At 57.3% G+C, this 17614-nt stretch overlaps 7 protein-coding genes across 7 annotated transcripts; 3 read left to right on the forward strand and 4 right to left on the reverse strand.

Moving 5' to 3' along the window:
• Positions 1–1317: 1317 nt before the first annotated feature.
• On the forward strand, positions 1318–4074 carry B0H18DRAFT_1091821 (HAD-like protein; the record flags this gene model as incomplete). Its single annotated transcript, XM_048032304.1, has 4 exons — positions 1318–1599; positions 1655–2312; positions 2374–2721; positions 3974–4074. Exons 1-4 carry the CDS (start codon positions 1549–1551, stop codon positions 4072–4074), a joined length of 1158 nt encoding a protein of 385 aa, XP_047899468.1. The 5' UTR covers positions 1318–1548.
• A 167-nt stretch (positions 4075–4241) lies between these two features.
• Positions 4242–4639, reverse strand: B0H18DRAFT_972183 (uncharacterized protein). The gene is made up of 2 exons (XM_048043852.1): positions 4370–4639; positions 4242–4289 (listed from the first exon to the last, which is right to left on the reverse strand). The coding sequence occupies exon 1, from the start codon at positions 4608–4610 to the stop codon at positions 4389–4391; it is 222 nt and encodes a 73-aa protein (XP_047899469.1). The 5' UTR covers positions 4611–4639; the 3' UTR covers positions 4242–4289; positions 4370–4388.
• Positions 4640–7029: 2390 nt separating this feature from the next.
• On the forward strand, positions 7030–8428 carry B0H18DRAFT_972204 (uncharacterized protein). Its single transcript, XM_048043853.1, has one exon. It carries the CDS (start codon positions 7035–7037, stop codon positions 8286–8288), a length of 1254 nt encoding a protein of 417 aa, XP_047899470.1. The 5' UTR covers positions 7030–7034; the 3' UTR covers positions 8289–8428.
• Positions 8429–8714: 286 nt separating this feature from the next.
• On the reverse strand, positions 8715–11048 carry B0H18DRAFT_1100824 (FAD binding domain-containing protein; the record flags this gene model as incomplete). The annotated part of the gene is made up of 4 exons (XM_048032502.1): positions 10811–11048; positions 9453–10726; positions 8991–9420; positions 8715–8764 (listed from the first exon to the last, which is right to left on the reverse strand). Exons 2-4 carry the CDS (start codon positions 10716–10718, stop codon positions 8715–8717), a joined length of 1746 nt encoding a protein of 581 aa, XP_047899471.1. The 5' UTR covers positions 10719–10726; positions 10811–11048.
• A 270-nt stretch (positions 11049–11318) lies between these two features.
• On the forward strand, positions 11319–14932 carry B0H18DRAFT_1113556 (uncharacterized protein; the record flags this gene model as incomplete). Its single annotated transcript, XM_048032966.1, has 10 exons — positions 11319–11518; positions 11572–11701; positions 11775–12531; positions 12598–12956; positions 13020–13111; positions 13171–13531; positions 13587–13668; positions 13720–13775; positions 13829–14158; positions 14213–14932. The coding sequence occupies 10 exons, from the start codon at positions 11319–11321 to the stop codon at positions 14930–14932; spliced, it is 3087 nt and encodes a 1028-aa protein (XP_047899472.1).
• A 46-nt stretch (positions 14933–14978) lies between these two features.
• Positions 14979–15841, reverse strand: B0H18DRAFT_312477 (uncharacterized protein). The gene is made up of 2 exons (XM_048037514.1): positions 15680–15841; positions 14979–15602 (listed from the first exon to the last, which is right to left on the reverse strand). The coding sequence occupies exons 1-2, from the start codon at positions 15729–15731 to the stop codon at positions 15025–15027; spliced, it is 630 nt and encodes a 209-aa protein (XP_047899473.1). The 5' UTR covers positions 15732–15841; the 3' UTR covers positions 14979–15024.
• Positions 15680–17188, reverse strand: B0H18DRAFT_972226 (tRNA methyltransferase complex GCD14 subunit-domain-containing protein). Its single transcript, XM_048043854.1, has 6 exons — positions 17011–17188; positions 16688–16958; positions 16264–16366; positions 15981–16078; positions 15853–15911; positions 15680–15817 (listed from the first exon to the last, which is right to left on the reverse strand). Exons 1-6 carry the CDS (start codon positions 17062–17064, stop codon positions 15758–15760), a joined length of 645 nt encoding a protein of 214 aa, XP_047899474.1. The 5' UTR covers positions 17065–17188; the 3' UTR covers positions 15680–15757.
• Between the last annotated feature and the right edge of the window lie 426 nt (positions 17189–17614).

Genomic DNA, 17614 nt, shown 5'->3' on the forward strand with positions numbered 1-17614 from the left:
GCAGAAGAGTGCTCGCGGACATGTCAGTCCGCTTTACCCGTTTTCGGCCACCATTGTGTTCGGAGGAACGTGCTTGGCCAAACCCGCGCATGGCAGATTTGATTTGGGGCGTGTGTGTCTGCAGCTGGGCACTGCGTCGCCTGTGCTTCCGCTTATCCTGAACGAGCGTACGAAAAGAGCGAGGCTGGTGCGAATGTGGGCGTTGGTAGTCGAAAAGGGAAGGAGGGCGTCACTCAGGAACGAAGGCAAACACAAACACGATCGGCCTGACTTGTTGGGGTGCAATCTTCACTCCACCACGGTACACGGCAGGACAGCCAGTCATATGCGACGAGTCACCTGGCCGCACATGGGATCTATGGCAGACTTCGACGCACGACAGACAAATGTCATGGCATAATGCAGGGTTGACGAGGAAGCATGGCATCAAACAAGATGTAAATGGAGCATCGATTGCCTTAGTCCTGTTTGGCCGTTTCGAGGTATTACGGAGGGATGACTGCCAGCGAGTTGCAGGCCGCTTATCACGCCACAATACGGCATGGCGCGTAAGTACCAAGTCGCACCCCAAAGATAACCAGCCAAGCTTTTGGGAACGGTGCACGGAATATGAGGTAGGAGGCGGTGTAGCAGGCGTCCGACATGTCGGACTTTGCGAAGATGTGCCGTCGTCAAAGGTGGGGCGCCGCCCAGTGGGATTACCAAATAAGGAAATGAGGCGCTCGCTTGAAGCCCCACAACGTCCTTGCCATGCCAAGATTCAGCCAGCCATGTTTTGGTAGCCTTCTGTTGTTCGAAATGAACGACCGTTCGGTCATGCATGATCGCTGACGTCGCACGGTCTCGCACCCCTGCCTTGCCTCCCGATACTCTCTCCCGGTCCTTGCAGCCAGTATGTGCCGGCGTACGCTGGGCCGAGTCGCCGGGTCGAGAAATTGTAGAGCACCGCCTCGGTGCCTGCGATGACATGGGCCAGGGGAGCGGCGCAGGGCGCGCCCGGTGGCGGGCGTCGGTGCGCGACGTCGGGCGAGAATGGACCCCGAAAGATACACGGCCTGTTCGCCGTGGAGCGCTTCTATCAATAGGCAGAAACCCGCGCAGGCCCCGATTGCGGACGGGAGGCCCAATGTGGAGTGCGCCCGAATCGATTCTGGGATTTTCTGGCCTGCTGTCCCAAAGAGGAAGGCGTCGTGGTGGAGCTGTGCGCCGAACCGACTGCCAAGGAAGAGGCGCCCCGGTTCAGCTTCGCTCGCTGCCGTCGGTGTGTGAGCCGGCGCCACCCCATTTCCGCACTCCCCGGGCGCCTTCTCGCAGATCGCTCCACCTCCTCCCTTTTTCGGAAAACCACTCATGTTTCGCTGCGCCCTGCTTGTCTCCTCCAACAATGGTCCGCATAATCTTTGCGCCCCTCGCGCCACACGGCGTCTTTCACAAACCTATAAAGACAGCCCCCCCTGCTGCAGTCCTCCTCAGCATCCGGACATACCCACTCCTCCAAAAGCTTAACATCGTCTAAGGATTCTTCCTTCGCCACACACCTTCTACACCATGTCCCAGAACACCAAGACTTTCTACGCCGACGCCGTCCTCTTCGATATGGTACGTTGACGTCGCCACCCTCGGCGAGAGGTTTTTCTGACTTGGCTTCGTACAGGACGGTACCCTCACCGACTCCATCTCAGCCGTCGAGGCGGCATGGGGTAAGGTTGCGAAGGACATCGGGCAAGACCCGTCCTACGTGATCGCTGCCACCCACGGCAAGCGCGCCGTCGACAACCTCTCGCAGTTCAAGCCTCACATCAAGGAGCACGAGATGGAGACCGAGGTCCAGGCCTTCGAGGAGTCGATCCTCTACTTCGCCGACGCGTACAACCTCCACGGTCCCGGCTCGCGCCAGAACTCCCCCCTCGCCACGCCCGCTGCCTCTGGCGAGACAACACCCGCGCTCACCCCGGGTAACTCCACGCCCTCGTCCCGCAACTCCTCTCGTACTTCCTCATTCGTCGGCGGTCTGAGCAACCTTACCGCGTTCCGCCGTCGCCCATCATTCCTCCACCGCGTCAGCAGCTTGCTCGCGATGACGCCCGACCGCGCACGTATTGCGGAGTCGACTGTCGACGAGGACGAGGAGAGCACGTTCGTCCAGGACGACAAGCAGGATAAGCAGTCGAAGCTTCACCAGCTCCAGGCATGGCAGGAGGAAGCCGCAGCGATTGACCGCTCCGTGCGCATCCTCCCTGGTGTGAAGAGGATGATCGACTCCATTCCCGCGGGTCACTACGCTGTTGCGACATCGGGCGCAAAAACATACGGTATGTTCCATCCTTGCCGTTCATGAGCCCGAACATGGTGCTGACCGACTTTCCCCTACAGCGCACGGCTGCATGACGCGTGTTGGCATCACCCCGCCGCCAGTCACGATCACCGCCGACGACAAGCGTCTCAAGGCCGGCAAGCCCGCGCCCGATCCGTTCCTGCTCGCGGCGGAGTGCCTCGGGTTCGACGCGAAGAAGTGCGTCGTCTTCGAGGACTCGCCCTCCGGCATCAAGGCCGGCGTCGCGTCGGGCGCGACGGTCATCGCCGTCTGCACGTCGCACGACAAGGAGAAGATCGAGAACGCCGGCGCGCACTACCTCGTCGAGAACATGGACAAGGTCGTCTGCGAGCCCGTCGAGATCGACGGCAAGCTCCAGCTGAAGTTCACCGTCACCGACTCGATGTGTTGATCGCTCTGCCGATCTCTCGTGCGCGGACTCATGTTATGTAGCTCTAGTCTCCGTCTCCTCCTATGATTGTCGTTCCTCGTCGCTTTCCTTGTGCTCTGTTCACTGCCAGGCAGTTGTAGTATATAATTCAGTCCGTAGATGTTCATCACCAGTAATGATACCACCGCAATTGAGTTTCTGTACCGTCCTTATGCGACTCTGAACTGGATTCCTCTTGTCTGAAATGAAGACGCCTTACCCCGTCTCAAATCTCCGCTGAAAACGTTGTCGCGTTGCCCTTGCTTTGCTTAGGCTCAATGCTCCAAAAATTCTTCATCTACTCTACAAGAGGCGTGAACGTGGGAACGCGAGACAAACGCTAAGACAAACACCAGAGACAAGAAGCAAGACAAGAAGACGGGACAAACGCTAGAGACATTCTCATTGGCTGAGAGACGGACGCCCGAGCGCTGCCCGAGCCTCTCAAGCGCTCCGAGCTACCGTGACTGTACTTCATCCCTCCTCCGAGTCGTCCTCATTATTCCTTAGACTCGCGCGCGACCCTCATGCTCATTTCTCACTCTGGCATCGGAGGGCGCGGATCAGCAGGGCAGCGGTAAGGTGCAGACAACGAGTGACAGGAGTGCACCGAGCGGAGCGATGGAGACGACCACCGTCACAGTGAGTGCAGACACACGCGAGCGAGCGGGCTAACTGCAGGCACAGGACGCGGCGACGTGCAGCCCGACGCATCACGATCACAAGCATGCAGGCATGGCTGATGAATGGGCGGCGGGCGGACGAGCAGGCCAGCGAGAGGCACACGCCGACCGTGAGGCGGCTGAGCAAATGCCCAGCACGTAGACACGGCCGACGAACGGATGGCGGGTGCACAGTGGCCGAAGGAGTCGTAGAGACAGAATGGGCAGGCGCAGGGCGCAGTCGCCGTGGCGACATGAAGCGCGACGCGCACGCCGACCGCGAGCGCGCCAGGCGAATGCCCGGCACACAGACATGGCCGACGAACGCGTGCAGAGCAAGCGGGCAGGTGGGCGAGCCGGCGGACAGGTGAGCAGGCGTGGAGGGGCAATCGGACGGGTAAGCAAGCGAGTACATGGAGAGCAGGAGGGCGAGCGAGCGAGTAGGTGACAGCGTATACGTCGACCGCGAGCGCACTGAGCGAACATTCACTGCACGCAGACACGGCCTCCGATCGCGCACGTAGGCAGGCCCCGAGCGGGTACACAATTGAGCCACGACACGCACAGCGAGGGCGAGGGCGAAATTTCAGCTTCAGCGAGCATGCAGGGCAAAGCCCCCGCGTGAAGTGCAGCCGACAAGCGGACCACGGGCGCGGGCTCAGCTATGAACAGGGAGGGTCAGCAGACAGCGGGCGCGGACGGGAACGAGTAGGCAGGGAAGGGCGAATGGCTGGCAGAGATGGGTGAGGATGAGGTGATGAGAGGCGCGAGGACGAGTAAGGACGAGCGAATGTCAGGTACGGCGTGCGGCAACGCCGAGGATGCAAGCATAACACCCACGAGTCGGAGTCGGAGAGTGGCCACTCGGGAGCCATGGGCATAGGTGCGCTGCACATCTGAATATCTTCCAAGTTCCGCTGTTGATCAATGGCATCTCTCCCTTACTGCGGTGCGGAGAGACAGGGGTCGAAGGCAGATACATTCAAGTAGTACCACCCGAAAGTAACCTGAGCCAGCAAACAGGTGAGGATGTGACATCCAGTTTCATCGCAGTCGGTAAGTAAGCATTCCTCCAATATACCGCTGTAGATGCATATTTCACGGCCCGGCACAGGGCCACGAAGCCGACTCCCGAAGGGAGACGGCTAAGTGGCATTTCAACTATCAGTCTCTTACAGAAGTCACCTATGTTTGCAAGTAACATAGAATAGAACAGTCACGATTTTTGAGTGGTCGCCCTGCTATGCGCTCAAAGCCGTAGAGAATGTATCTGACTGAGAGATATGCAATCGAAAGCGCATACCTGTAGCGGAGCACGGGCATCGGCTAGTGTGTATACAGTTCATGACTATGTACTTGCTCACACGCATAATAGCTGGTCGAGCCAAAGCTAAGCGCTAAGCGCTAAGCGATCACAATGAGCTAAATTCACTTGGTTTATAACACACCAATTGCCAATCGCGATCGACATAACTACATCAAGCTCGGTCGTCCATGAGCCCACAGCTACAAACAAGACTACTATCAGTGGCCCTGCAATGCAATCGAGACAGTAATGCAATTATTCAACTCTGAGATGAACTGTCCCTTCAAATATTCTGGGATTTTCGTATATCATACTTCATGCCATGCTCTATATCATCATGTACATCGACAGATGTATTGTCCAACCTTTTGGATGTAGGAAATTCGAAGTGTGCCGTTTTCGCTCGTCTGCCACACCTGTACTGCCTCGGCTAACATCATCCCTTATGCGATTGGGCTGAAAGCCTGGAAAGATGATTTTATGATGATATACTACCTACTACAGATTTTTCCGGTGGCATCTGCTCAATGCTGCTGCCTCGGGAGAGGAAAGTCTGTGAATGGTGGTCTGAGCGTGACAAGCAGCCACCCGTTGATCATGGATCTCAACTCCGCTCCTTGCCGACAGGCGGCCGCCGGCACCATGTATGTGCAACCGTACAAGTCCAGTACTGTCTTCGTTGAGTCTTCGTGTTCCATGGCGAGTCGATGCCAGGCCCGTGCAGGTCTCGTGTACGAAAGGCCCAGGACGAAGCTGCTATCAACAACGCCCTTCGAGAGATTCGCAGTCAGTCTGGTGATGTTAATGTCAAGGGTATTGCAGCTCGTCATGGCGCACCTTACTACACTCTACTTCGCCGTCTCCAGGGAAAGACGAAGCCTCGGTCAGCTGCCCATGCAGCTCAGCAACTGCTCAGTCCAGGACAAGAACAGGCCTTCATCGACTGGATCAAGCATCTCAGTGAAATCGGACGACCTCTCAGCAAACGCACCATTGCGAAGAAGGTACAACGACTCACCAAACGGCAACAGCGTCCTTCGCGGAAATGGGTCCGTGCATTCCTCAATCGACATCCAGACATACGCCTCGGGAAGCCATCCGGCCTGGATCCAAAGCGTGCACAGGCCTTCAATGAGGCCACAGTCGAACGCCACTTTGAGCTGCTGCGCAAGCTTCTTGACGAACATGGTATCCCGTGGTCGAACGTCTATAACATGGATGAGAAGGGCGTGCAGCGAGGAGGAGGACGAAAGACTCAGCTTCTCAAATACTTCATTCCGCGCGAGCGTCGTCCGCAGTACAAGATTCGTAGCCCAAATCTTGAGCTTGTCACGATCATCGAATGCGTGTGTGCGGATGGCGAGAGCCTGCCACCTGGTTTCATATTTGCTGGCAAGGAGTTTCATCCAGAATGGTTTGAAGTCGACCCAGAGATCAGGTATGCATGACATCTTCATATATCCGGGAGCCTACAATACTGAGAGTATTATCAGTGTCTCGATGTCACCGAATGGGTGGACAGACGACTTCCTGTGCACTGAATGGTTCGAGAAGACCTTCATCCCGCAGGCACAAGCACGAAATGACGCAGGCGCACCGATCCTCCTCATCTATGATGGTCACGGATCCCATACAACGAGCCGCATGGTCGAACTCGCCCTCGCAAACAACATCCACCTTTTCTGTCTACCTCCGCATACGACACATAAGCTACAACCGCTTGATGTCGGTGTCTTTGGCCCTTTGCAGCGCGCCTGGCAGGAGCACTGTGACGATATCCTGGACGAGACCGGCGAGGAGATTCGTCGCGAAGATATTGTCAAGGAGTATATGGCCGCTCGGAACAAATCTGTTACCCCTGACCTCGTACGGACGGCGTGGCGCAGATGCGGTATGGCACCGCTTAACCCGCACATTTTCACGGAGCACGACTTCGCACCGAGCAGGTCATCTTCTACATCGGCACATGCACCAGCGAGTTATCCGTGTAGCGAACGCGCCACGTCGACTACTACTGGGAGCCCTGTGGCAACCTCTTCTCGCATGACCATAGATGCTGCTGAAACTGGGAACTCACCTCGACCTCCCGGAGGCGATGTTGGAGACGAGTGGTTTGATGATGACGGCGATGGAGGTGGATCGGATGATGAGGACATCGAGGAGGGGGGACGCGGAGATTGGGGATATGAGACGGATGAAGAGCTGTTGGAGGAGGATCTCGCAACACGCACCGCAGTGGCGCCAACGGTTTCCTTATCGAGCGGCTCATCAGTTGACGATTGCGGTTTGCGGCTTTTGAACACTGCACCCGGGCCCGCGACCATGCGGCCCTCAGCTGATTCGGTCGCTCCTCTGCCCAGCGATGAGTCGCAACTCCTAGAGCCACCGACCAGCAATTCATGGACCTCCGAGTCAGTGGCCTCCACCGTCGTAGTCCCCACAACTCTACGATTCAACAACTCACCAGAGCCCGGACCATCTTCGCTCTCCGCCTCCGAGTCGCAACAAACACGGGAGACTCGGATGCACACTGCCCCCCCGCCTCGAAGTCCAACGCCGCTGTCGCCCACGATCGCCCAGCGAGAACAGCAGACCAACGCCAAGGTAGCACCTCTGCTTGTCAAGGCGTACGACAAACGCCTATCGCAGGAGCGCCGCTTCAAGGCCCTCGAGGCAGTTGTGGGGATACTCTCTGAGGAGAACAGCGGGTTGTACAGCGAGCTCGGTGAGACCCGTACCCATTGCGATATGGCTCGGATGGAGTCCGATGACCTACAGAAGAAGCTCAATGCAAAGACGGCTCGAGCTAGCCAGGGCAAGAAGCGCAATCTAGTCACGGATTCGCGCACGTTCACGTCTGGCGAGGGTCTTGCGGCTTGGCGGGAGCAGGAGGAGCAGCGCAAAGCGAAAGAACAGGAGAAGACAGCTGCCAAGGCACGGCAGGCTCAGAAACTCGCTGATCGAGAGGTTCAACGCCAACAACGAGAGCAATCCGGAGTCTTCTCGGGGTCCTTGTCGTCAAAGCTGCGAGACGAACTCCTGGACATCGCCACTGCATTGGACATTCCTGTCGAAGGCAAGAAGAAGCCCGAGCTGCTGGAATCGATCAGGAATCATTTCACTGCGAATCCGGAGCTGAAAGAGCAACCACGCTTCTGTGGTATTTTCCGAGGGCGGAAACGCACAGCCGCAGCAGCAGAGCTTGACGAGCCAGTAGATCAGCCCGCCGCGACACGCCGCCAGGTCGATACAAGTGCTAGTATGTCATCATCTTCGACGCTGTCACCTCGTGCCATTACTCCGACGTCCATATCCCCCACACTCCCAAACATCCCTCCGCCTGGCATCGTCTTTCCGCCTCATGCCATGTCGATGCCAAGCATTGCGCAGCCTAGCGCGCCGTTCTCGGAAAACGGCCCCTGGCAACCTGCTGCAGGTCCAAGCACCCTCAATTTCGCCCAAATGCGCCCTGACTCGGAGCATCTTGTCGCGTCGCCGACTGGTACGATCAGTGGACATTACCATTATATTCCTCTGTCTTATAATATGTCTGATGTGTTCATGCCTAGAGAATAAGCTCGTTCTAATACACCGTCGTACACAGGTGCCCCGTCGTAGCATAGATGATTAATCTTCACTAGTAACATAATTCGTAGAGTACATACTTCATTGTCTATTTGATTAGAGTACAGCAAACACCTATTACTGGTCCCACGACCTCGATTGCCACCAGAATCGTCTGTTGCCGAGTCGTCGACAACCGCACTCGTCGCTGCTCGCCGGCTCTCGAGCAGTTGCACTACTGTACCACCGACAGCTTCAGCCACAGCCGGCAGTACTCGGCAGAGCGGATCTTCAACCTCGGCCGCGTCGGCATTGTGACAGTCACCGTGACCAACCTCGGAGAAGAGTTGCATTACTGTCTCGATCCTCTCTCCCTCTCGGCATCCACCCTCTCCTACTCTATCAGACCTGTAAAATCGTGGAAGGTGCTTTCAGACCTCAGGATTCCGAAAGTGAAAACTCCGAGAGCTTCCGGTAAGTGGTTCGTCCTGCGGAGAGGAAAAAAAGCGAAAGTTGCACTTCTGGTACAGTGATAGTACACTACCGCTACAGTTGAGTACACGTTGTGCTCAGATCCCAGGTTACAACGCCTGGTTCGGCCGGCCTGTTGAGAGGGACGGCACACCACAGCTGAGAATAATCAAACCAGATATATCACCCTCTCCAACACGCGGCTCCATTTATCTGCGTCCTTGAAGCCGTCATCCCACTCACCTCGCCAAGCGACGATGCCATCTGGGCGCACGACGACAGCGCCTCGTTCGCTGACGCCGCACTGACGCGCCCACTCTCCGTCCGCGTCCACCCAGTCTCCGCCCTCTCCGACGACCTCCACGTGCACCAAGTCGCCCTCCAGCTGCTCCCACCCGACGTCACGCTGTCTCGCCAGCAGCAGCATCTGACGCAGCGGTATGAGGTCGAACACTGCGACCCTCCGGCCCTGAGCTACTCCATGATTTTGGAGCCATGCGTGCGGGACGTTGTGCCCGGGGATAGTCGACGGGTAGTAAAACTCCGTCGCCAACTCCCCGGCCTCGGTGAGCTGTCCATCATGCCTGCTCCTCGCGCCTTCGCCATCGAAGTCCGCGGACGGGTAGAACCAGCCCACCTCTGCGCCAGGCGCCTTGAACTCTGAGTCGAGCGTCTTCAACGCGCGTTCCACCGCGGCGCGCTTACTTGCGTACCCGGGTGTGTCGGGTCGAAGTAGGGCTTCAGTGCGGCCCAGTTCTGCTCGGGCGAGTTGTCTGCGCTCATGCCCAGAGCGGCATCCATGACGAGGCTGTGGCTCCGCAGGTTGTACAGGCTGGTACGCCCGACACGCTCGCCGATGGGCTTGCGCTCGGTGTCGTAGATGTCGAGAAGCGCGTCGTACTTCGCCTCATCCTGCAAAGCGAGGGCGAGCTTCCAGATCAGGTTCGTGACGTCCTGCACCCCCGTGTTCATGCCGAGCGCGCCCCATGGCGGGATGCGATGCGCAGCGTCGCCGGCTAAGAAGACACGCTTCGTGGGGCGGTACCGCTCTGCGTAGATGGCGTTGACGTTCCAGGGGCTGAGGCTGAGCATGTCGATGGGTAAGTCGGGAAGCTGCAGAGTTTCGCGGACTCGGTTCGCCATGGCTTCCGAGTCGATACGTTCCGGGTTCATAGCACCTGGCATACAGACCAAGACCCACTCCTCCGTCTCCGGCTGGGCGGGCCAAGGGCCGATCTGGTAGAGGAAGCCCGTCCTCACGCCGCCTCCGAGGTCGGGGCGGGTGAACCAGGTGATGAAATTGCGGGGATCTGGATGATATTTGGAGAGAGGAGAACGGAAGTGGGCGGTGACCATGTTGTGGATGTCACTCTCCCCGAGCCAGCGCACGCCGAGCTTGTCCGTGAAGCTACGCCCACCATCTGCGCAGATCACGAAGCGTGCACGGACGTCCTGTTCGGGTTCCTGGCCATTAAAGCGAACTTTCAGGACGGCATAGTCGTCGCCCTCCTGTTCACGGACGTCAGTGACCTCGGCGCGGTACTTCAGAGCCTCGGAGTTCAGCTCCTGCGCCCTCTGCTTCAAGATCGGCTCGAGCCTGATCTGCGGCAAAGTCGCGTACTTGCTAGGGCTGTGCTTCGAGAACTCCTCTGCGTAGGGACCCGCACCCCATGCATAGCGCGACGCAATCTCCTTACCCTCGGGGCCCAGACTCGTGTACCAGGCAGTGCGGCTGGTCACTTCGGGCGGCCCAGCGACGGCGTATACGTCTTCCTCGATGCCTAGTTTGCGGAATATCTCCGTTGTGCGCTGGTTGATACCGCATGCTTTCGGGTGGATGGAGGTGGAGGGTCGTCGCTCGAAGAGGACGTGCGGGATGCCTCTGAGGGAGAGGAGGATGGAGGAGCAGAGGCCGACAGGCCCGCCACCGATAATAGCAACGGGATAGATCTCGTCGGAGGAACCTGGCATGCCGAATCCTGTAATAAAATTCGTACACACTTCAGTCACTGGCACGATCATGGATCACAACGCCTCGGCCAGTGCCTTGAAAGCAAGCTTACCGTATTGACTCGTGTGGCCTGTTAGCTGTAGGACTGGGGTGCCCTCCCCGCGAGGATGCCTGGTTTAAATCGTCGAGGGTACAGACTGTCCGAGGGAGTATTGACCGTTCATGGAAACCGCGGCACTGGAAGCGCATCATACGTCTCGCCTACGTCAGCTCTAGAGCCATCGGCATGCCGCTTTTTGCGAGCTGTATAGAGACCAGGGTAATGTACATGCTGCGATGAAAAGAAGAAGGTTTCTCTCAGGCTGGAATAAGCTGTATTAGGCCCGTATTAGAGCCCAGCGGCGCAGATCGGCAGTCAATCAAATCGCTCGGCCAATAGCGGCCGCAGCTGACCCTCTCAAGCGCTCGCAATCCCGGTCATGTGCCTCGCGCGACTCATCCGGTTCCGCGACGCGTCGAGTCGGGCGACCATCACTTTGCTCGACCTCTGTTCTCCTCTGTTGGATGCCAGCCTCTCAGCTTGCACTCACAACCTACCAAATAATATAGAGCCAGATATAATGTCGGGCGCAGAGAACAGCTCGATTGCCGGGGCCGACAGCGATGACGATTTCGACTGGGAAGAGGTCGCCGTGCCGCAATCAGAACAGCTTCCTGCGGTGTCTCTGGCCGCCGATGATGATGTCCAAGAAGGCCCCTCACGTAAACCACACATTGAGATCACAATAGAAACGGAGAGGAGAGGCAAGAAAAGAACAAAGTACGTACGTCCACATCACCGGCGGTAGCCTCTAGAGTTCATTGCGCTCGCAGGAAGGACCCTCGAGCGGCAAAGCTGTACGTTGAGAGGCTCACCCGCCTGGAATGTCACCAGATACACACGGTCTGCCTACTTGCAAACGCCAGGATACGCAATAAGTGGATCAACGACCCTCTCTTACATGTGCGTGCTCTCGCACAGATCACATCCGCGACCTATACTCATGTCAGTCTTTGCTAATCATGCCAACGTATAGGCCCGTCTTCTCTCCATAACTCCCCTTCACTTACAAAATGCATTCATGACGATTACCAAGCCTCGCATCCCGGACGCCGCAGAGCGTGGACATCGCTTCGAGGCTGCCCTCACGCGTCTAACTGAGTGGTGGACCGACAACTTCCGCGTCGAGCCCACAGGACATATTCGAAATCGGACTTTCGACGAAGTGCAGAAGATGCTCAACCAGGATCCGAAGGGTAAAGGCAAGGATCGGGCGGAGGACGTCCTCGACGATGATGAGGGTGAGGTTATTCGGAGCGAGAAGAGCCTCATGAAGCGTGCCCTGTTGATGCGAGGCTCCCGGGATACCAGCGCGCAGCTCTTCACGGCGCTCTGCAGGGCACTCAGCATACCGGCCCGGCTCATGGTGAGTCTGCAGAGTGTGCCGTGGCAGGCCGGCGTCGGCAAGCCTAAACCTCCAGCCACGAAAAAGAAGAAAGATAAAGGGAAGGATACGGGTGTAAGCACCGGCGTTGGTAAAGGGAAGGAGAAGGCGGTACCGGACAATGAGGATGAAGATGATATGGAAGAAGTTGAGATCCCGGGGACACCGAAAGGAAATGTCGGAGGTGCCTCACCCTTTCCCGGGTCCGGTCAGCGACTGGATGGCGGTTCATCTACACCAGTCAGCGGTGACGCTAAAGGCAAGCAGAAAGCACCTCCCGTCATCAAGCTACGGAAAACCAGAGGCCGCAAGTTGGGATCGGAGCCTGCGCCTAGCCGCCCTCCACGGAGTAGGTTGTGTTCAGTATCATACGTGGTGGTAGTACTGACCGAGATCGTGGCTGACCGTGCACCAGGGGAACGCACGCCTGACCCGACCACCACGCCGCCAGTGTTTTGGACGGAGGTGTTTTCCCGTGCTGACGCACGTTGGATCCCAGTCGACCCTATCCGGTGCTTGATAAACAAACGCAAGGTTTTCGACCCAACGCCGAACCCTAATGCTGCGGTGAAGCCAGACCGAACCCGTCCGGTAAGAGTCGAGAACCGAATGGTGTATGTGGTCGCATTCGAGGAGGACAGTTACGCCAGAGATGTTACTCCGCGATACGCAAGGGAGTACGGCGCAAAGGTCGCCAAGGTTCAGCAGGGCGGGAGAGGCAGAAAGGAGTGGTGGGAGCGGATCCTGGCGATGGTCAAGCGGCCATATCAGCTAGTAAGGATCCGCGTCATTGTCATGGACTTGTGTCGGGTATTGACTCGTTTGTCCTGGGCACAGCACAGAGATGACATGGAGGACGAAGAGTTGCAGACAAATCAGCTCACGGAAGGAATGCCTACCTCGATGGCCGGTTTCAAAGACCATCCATTGTGTGTGCCTTCCTGTAGTGCATGAATGGGAACAGCTGAGCTCATGCTGATTTACGCAGGTATGTTCTGGGGCGACATCTCAAGAGAGACGAGATCGTTCATCCTCTGGTGGAATTGGGGAAGTTTCGCGGAGAGCCCGTATACTCGCGCTCGTCTGTGCTACAGCTCAAAGCCGCCGAGAACTGGATGCGACAAGGCCGCAGGGTCAAGGAAGGTGCTCAGCCAATGAAATGGGTAAAGCAGCGTGCGATGACTGTCAACAAGCAACGTGCCATTGAACTGGCACTGTCGGAGAAGAGAGACCGGTCCCTCCAGGACCCAGAGGCGAATGCAGAAGGCTTCGCTACAGAAGATAGCGCGATGCAGGGCCTCTACGCAGAACGCCAGACGGAATTGTACAGGCCCGATCCTGTCATTGATGTGAGTGTACCAGTCATCGCGCCGCATCCTAACTGAAGATTGCCTGGTGATATAGGGCCGAGTGCCAAAGAATGACTTTGGGAATATTGATTTGTATGTTCCGACCATGCTGCCCGCTGGCGCGGTGCATATACCTTGTGAGTGCCATTGATCACTAATCGTGTAGCGTGATCTCATGGTGAATTTAGTCAAGGGTACAGCTAAAATCGCACGCCAACTGGGGTTTGATTACGCGGAAGCAGTGGTGGGTAGCACAATCTCTGTCAACTGTCCGTCGGCCAACCACGCGTGCTTCAGACTGGCTTCGAATTCAAGAAGCGAAGGGCATTCCCCGTTATCACCGGAATTGTCGTCGCTGCAGAGAACGAGGAAACCATGCTGGAGGTACGGCATATCCATGAGCCTGTGAAGCAGGACCTTGCGTTGCTCACGTCGATACCCGTCACCGTTCAGGCATACTGGGAAGCAGAGCATGATGCCGAAGAGAAACGACGTGCTAAGAGGGAAGACCAAGCCATCAAGAGGTGGAAAAGGCTCATTCACGGCCTCCGTATACGGCAGCGTCTGCAGGAACAGTACGCGGACGCGGAGCAGCGGGGGAGCTCACCGGTCGGTGCCGCAGATGAGGTTGGTTCCAAGGTGTCAATGGAGTCCGCCGTCGTTCTGATTGCACACGTGCAGGAGGTCCAGCAAGAGGGGGGTTTCCTGACGGGCGCGGATGACGTTGTACAGCCGTATACTCTGCCGCGCAATTTCCACGAGCTGCTTCCTGCATCCACTGCTCTTTCGCTGGAACCTTCAGCTCGAGAGTCGAGCGCAGATCCCGCCAAGGATAGCCAAGCCAGCAGGAGAGACACACTGCCTGCCGCTCTCGACGACGTGATGAGCGAGGACGGCGACGATCGCATGGAAGAAATCACGACCCCTGCTCAACAGATGGGAGGAGCAGAAGCGCAACAGCAGCTGAAGCCCAAAACGATGCTAGAGCTCGCGGAGGCAGCCGCAGAGAAGCAGGATCTCAGCGGGGGTCAGCTTCCCGCATCGTCTTCGCTGTCATCGGATCGGACAATAGGTCAAACTAACGGGACTGGCGCCCGTGTGCCGCCCACTAATATTGGGGAGGACACGGTGCGGCGAGCCAGCAGCACTCGGACGTCTCGAAAGGCCGATGCATCTCGGAGTAGGAAGCGTAGGAAAGCACCCGCTGACAGCTCTGAACCGGAGGTGGAAGGAGAGAACGGGCCATCCACGCAGGCGTCTCCGGCGAAACGCGCCAGAAAGGCCGCCCCGCCATTACCTGCCCCGACGAGAGTCCTGCGCACGCGGACGGCGAAGAGTACGGCGAAGATCCAGGAAGAGAGGGAGATGGAGGAAGCCTATAGAAAGGCCGTTACGGAGTAGTAGTGTGCGTATCATCAACGTATCATTATACATATCTCTCTGACGTAGGCACAAGACGATACCTTATTCGCCACCTAATGTACCGTTACTATTTATATGTCCCTGGCCGGCTTGTTAGTGCATATTTCGTGATTGAACTGCAGATAGTTTACCTCGACCGGCGTGCCGGAAGCACTGACAATTTCCTGGGCTGCAGAATCTGCTTCGACGCTTGGGTCCGCTGGTAGGAGGCAGGCGAATGTGAGGTAAGAGGTGTGCCCCCGAACTTCAGGAAATGTTTTGGACAGGGTCGTCTTTGTCGAGGTCAAGGACTCGGCGGCATCTTGAGGTAATGCTGCTTCCTCGAGTTTGACGGCGCTTGTGGCTGGGCGTCCCGACGGCTGGTTCCCTGCTTCAGGCAAATGCTCGTCCTCATGCTGCATGGCGTCGTCCTCGTCGTCTGTCTTGGGCCTCTTCCCTGTGCTTCCCCCCGCTCTGTCGCCGTCGCCATCGTCCACATCGCCGGAACGCTTGCGCTTGCCGGCGCGCGAGTGGGCGATCTGTCGCAGGCGTTTCTCTTCCCGCCTCTGCTCAGCCTTCTTCAACTTCACGCTGACCTCGCAGACGGTTGGGAGTACAGGCGCGGAGTCGACTTGATGGGGGCGCAGGAGGGTTTCGTACATGGTGATGTCTGGCAGACGTCAAGTGAGCTAAGCTATCGCTTCCGCCGGGCCTTCGCTGAATGACGGAGGACAAGGGTGACCATACCTGTGAAGCCAGCATCGTTCAGTGCGGTCACGGTCCGTAGCACCTGTTCCATGCAGGGGCTGAAGCAGCAGATCCGTGTTATTCGGTCGCTCTATCAAACGCAATCAGTATTGTGAATGCATGGTAAAGCCTAACCAGCTGTAAAGGGGGGTGACAGAATGGAGATGCTTTACCCTCAATGCTTTTTTGGCATGCTCAACTGCCTCCCAAGGCATCGGCAGGTCGAGGAACACTGCCCGGAAGCGGTCATTCAGTGCCTACGAAGCCCTATCAATGCCTGAGCGAATGTACAGGCACGTACCGGCATCGACAGTATCAGCTACGGTGAACCCGTCCTTGCACACATTTCTGTGGGTGAGAGTAACGATGTCGTCCATGCCATGGCGGCTGAATTCTTCTCTGGAACGACTAGGTCAGTCTGACATCATCCAACCGACGCCTGGCAGAACGTGGGATGCTCTTGAACATCAGAAAATGGTACGGAAATGTTGTAAATGACAAGGTGGCGTTTGGAAGCACTATTGAAAGGAGGAGATGGTGTGGCTTCCGCTACCATGTGGATGCGCCAAAGGAAATGCACCTACCTGGCCTTGCTGGCACGCGCCTCGTGGAACTCATATGACCATAGGTGCCCAGTGGACCCTATCGTACGTGCAACGGAATGGGTGAATGACCCGGATCCTGTGCCTGTGTTCGACACAACAGGGAAGGGTGCGCTGCTCAGCGTTGGGCAGACCACGGCTTTTGCGGGAACATACCTGTAGAGCCCTGATGTTAGTATTTGGAGGCACACATCCGCAGCCAGCTATCTCTGTGCGAGTGTTGAAAGCTTCCGGCTAGTGACTTATCCGTACTAGCATAGCCTTCGGGAAGGCTGTGCCAGAACGGATGAGTCCAACTTCTCAAATTTTGTGTCTCAGAATTGAGATCCGCTCTCGTGAGGGCATCAAGTCAATCTTGACACTGCCGTGCTCCCGTCCCGGATGACATAATGGACGACGAACATACCAGCTTCGATAACACGGCTTCCAGGCTTGATGTTGAGCCATGAGCAGACGAAGGCGATGTCTGCGAGGTATAGAATTTGCGTACGATGCGGCAAGGCCAACGTCCAGAGTTCTGGAGTGGGCCTCAACACATGGATGAAGCCCTTGCCATTGCGAGAGCCGATCTTCGAGCCGTAGGGCACGCCGATGAGATCTGCATGGCGATATACACCGTACTTGCTATTGAGCTCTCTTCCGGGGGTGATCACCAGGGGCTGGACTAAATCCCTGGTCTGACCGCAGTCAGCCCGGCCGAAGATGCGATGAGAGAGAGAAGAGAATCACCAGCCACACGATGATCAAGTCGCCCGCTGCGATCTCTCTGGCCGTAGACCACATGCGTCGTGGAGACTGCAACTTGCGGACGGGGTACAGCCCGAGTGTAGCTGAGCAGTTGCGGGTACAGAGAGAAATAACAAACGCGGAAGCTTTCTGGACGGGAATGGGAAGAAGCGGCTGGCGGAAAGCGCAGAACGGGATCTGGCGGGTCGTTGAAAATCTCGGCTGGGTGTGTCAATTGACGGTGTGGGAAGATCCGTTAGCGAGCAGGGATCTTGGGCGAGGCGCTGGTACCGGGCTGGCGGAGCCAGGTTCACGAGTAATATCCTCGCATTCCTCCCGCGCCTTCACGGCTCCTCCGAAGCTCGCAGCCATTATTCGCATTCCGGCGTCACAGCCTGGCCGCAGGGCATCCATCCCCAGCCGCAGCGGCGCCCTCAGCGGCCACACATCGCGCACGCATCAACCGCGGCCGAATGAAATGCCCATCGACGTTGGCTGTCACATTGCTGTCTCTTCCAGTCGCGTGGAACGTTCCGCCCGTGTAACGGCAGGAAATCAGCGAAGGCCGTCCATTTCCTTTATCAGGCCTCCCTACCCCGCGGTTGCG

This window comes from Fomitopsis serialis (assembly GCF_022376445.1).
Source record: "Fomitopsis serialis strain Sig1Antser10 chromosome Unknown B0H18scaffold_3, whole genome shotgun sequence".
NCBI lineage: Eukaryota > Fungi > Basidiomycota > Agaricomycetes > Polyporales > Fomitopsidaceae > Fomitopsis > Fomitopsis serialis.

Bases quoted from the DNA above. Each gene is read 5' to 3' on its own strand.
- B0H18DRAFT_312477 (XM_048037514.1), bottom strand. From the start codon at position 15,731: ATGGAACAGGTGCTACGGACCGTGACCGCACTGAACGATGCTGGCTTC. The intron at 15,603-15,679 runs GTATGGTCACCC...GACGTCTGCCAG, and splicing joins GAACGATGCTGGCTTCACAG to ACATCACCATGTACGAAACC.
- B0H18DRAFT_972183 (XM_048043852.1), bottom strand. From the start codon at position 4,610: ATGTTACTTGCAAACATAGGTGACTTCTGTAAGAGACTGATAGTTGAA.
- B0H18DRAFT_972204 (XM_048043853.1), top strand. From the start codon at position 7,035: ATGCGGCCCTCAGCTGATTCGGTCGCTCCTCTGCCCAGCGATGAGTCG.
- B0H18DRAFT_972226 (XM_048043854.1), bottom strand. From the start codon at position 17,064: ATGTGGTCTACGGCCAGAGAGATCGCAGCGGGCGACTTGATCATCGTG. The intron at 16,959-17,010 runs GTGATTCTCTTC...GACTGCGGTCAG, and splicing joins ACTTGATCATCGTGTGGCTG to ACCAGGGATTTAGTCCAGCC. The intron at 15,818-15,852 runs GTAAAGCATCTC...CCCCCTTTACAG, and splicing joins ATGCCAAAAAAGCATTGAGG to CTGGTTAGGCTTTACCATGC.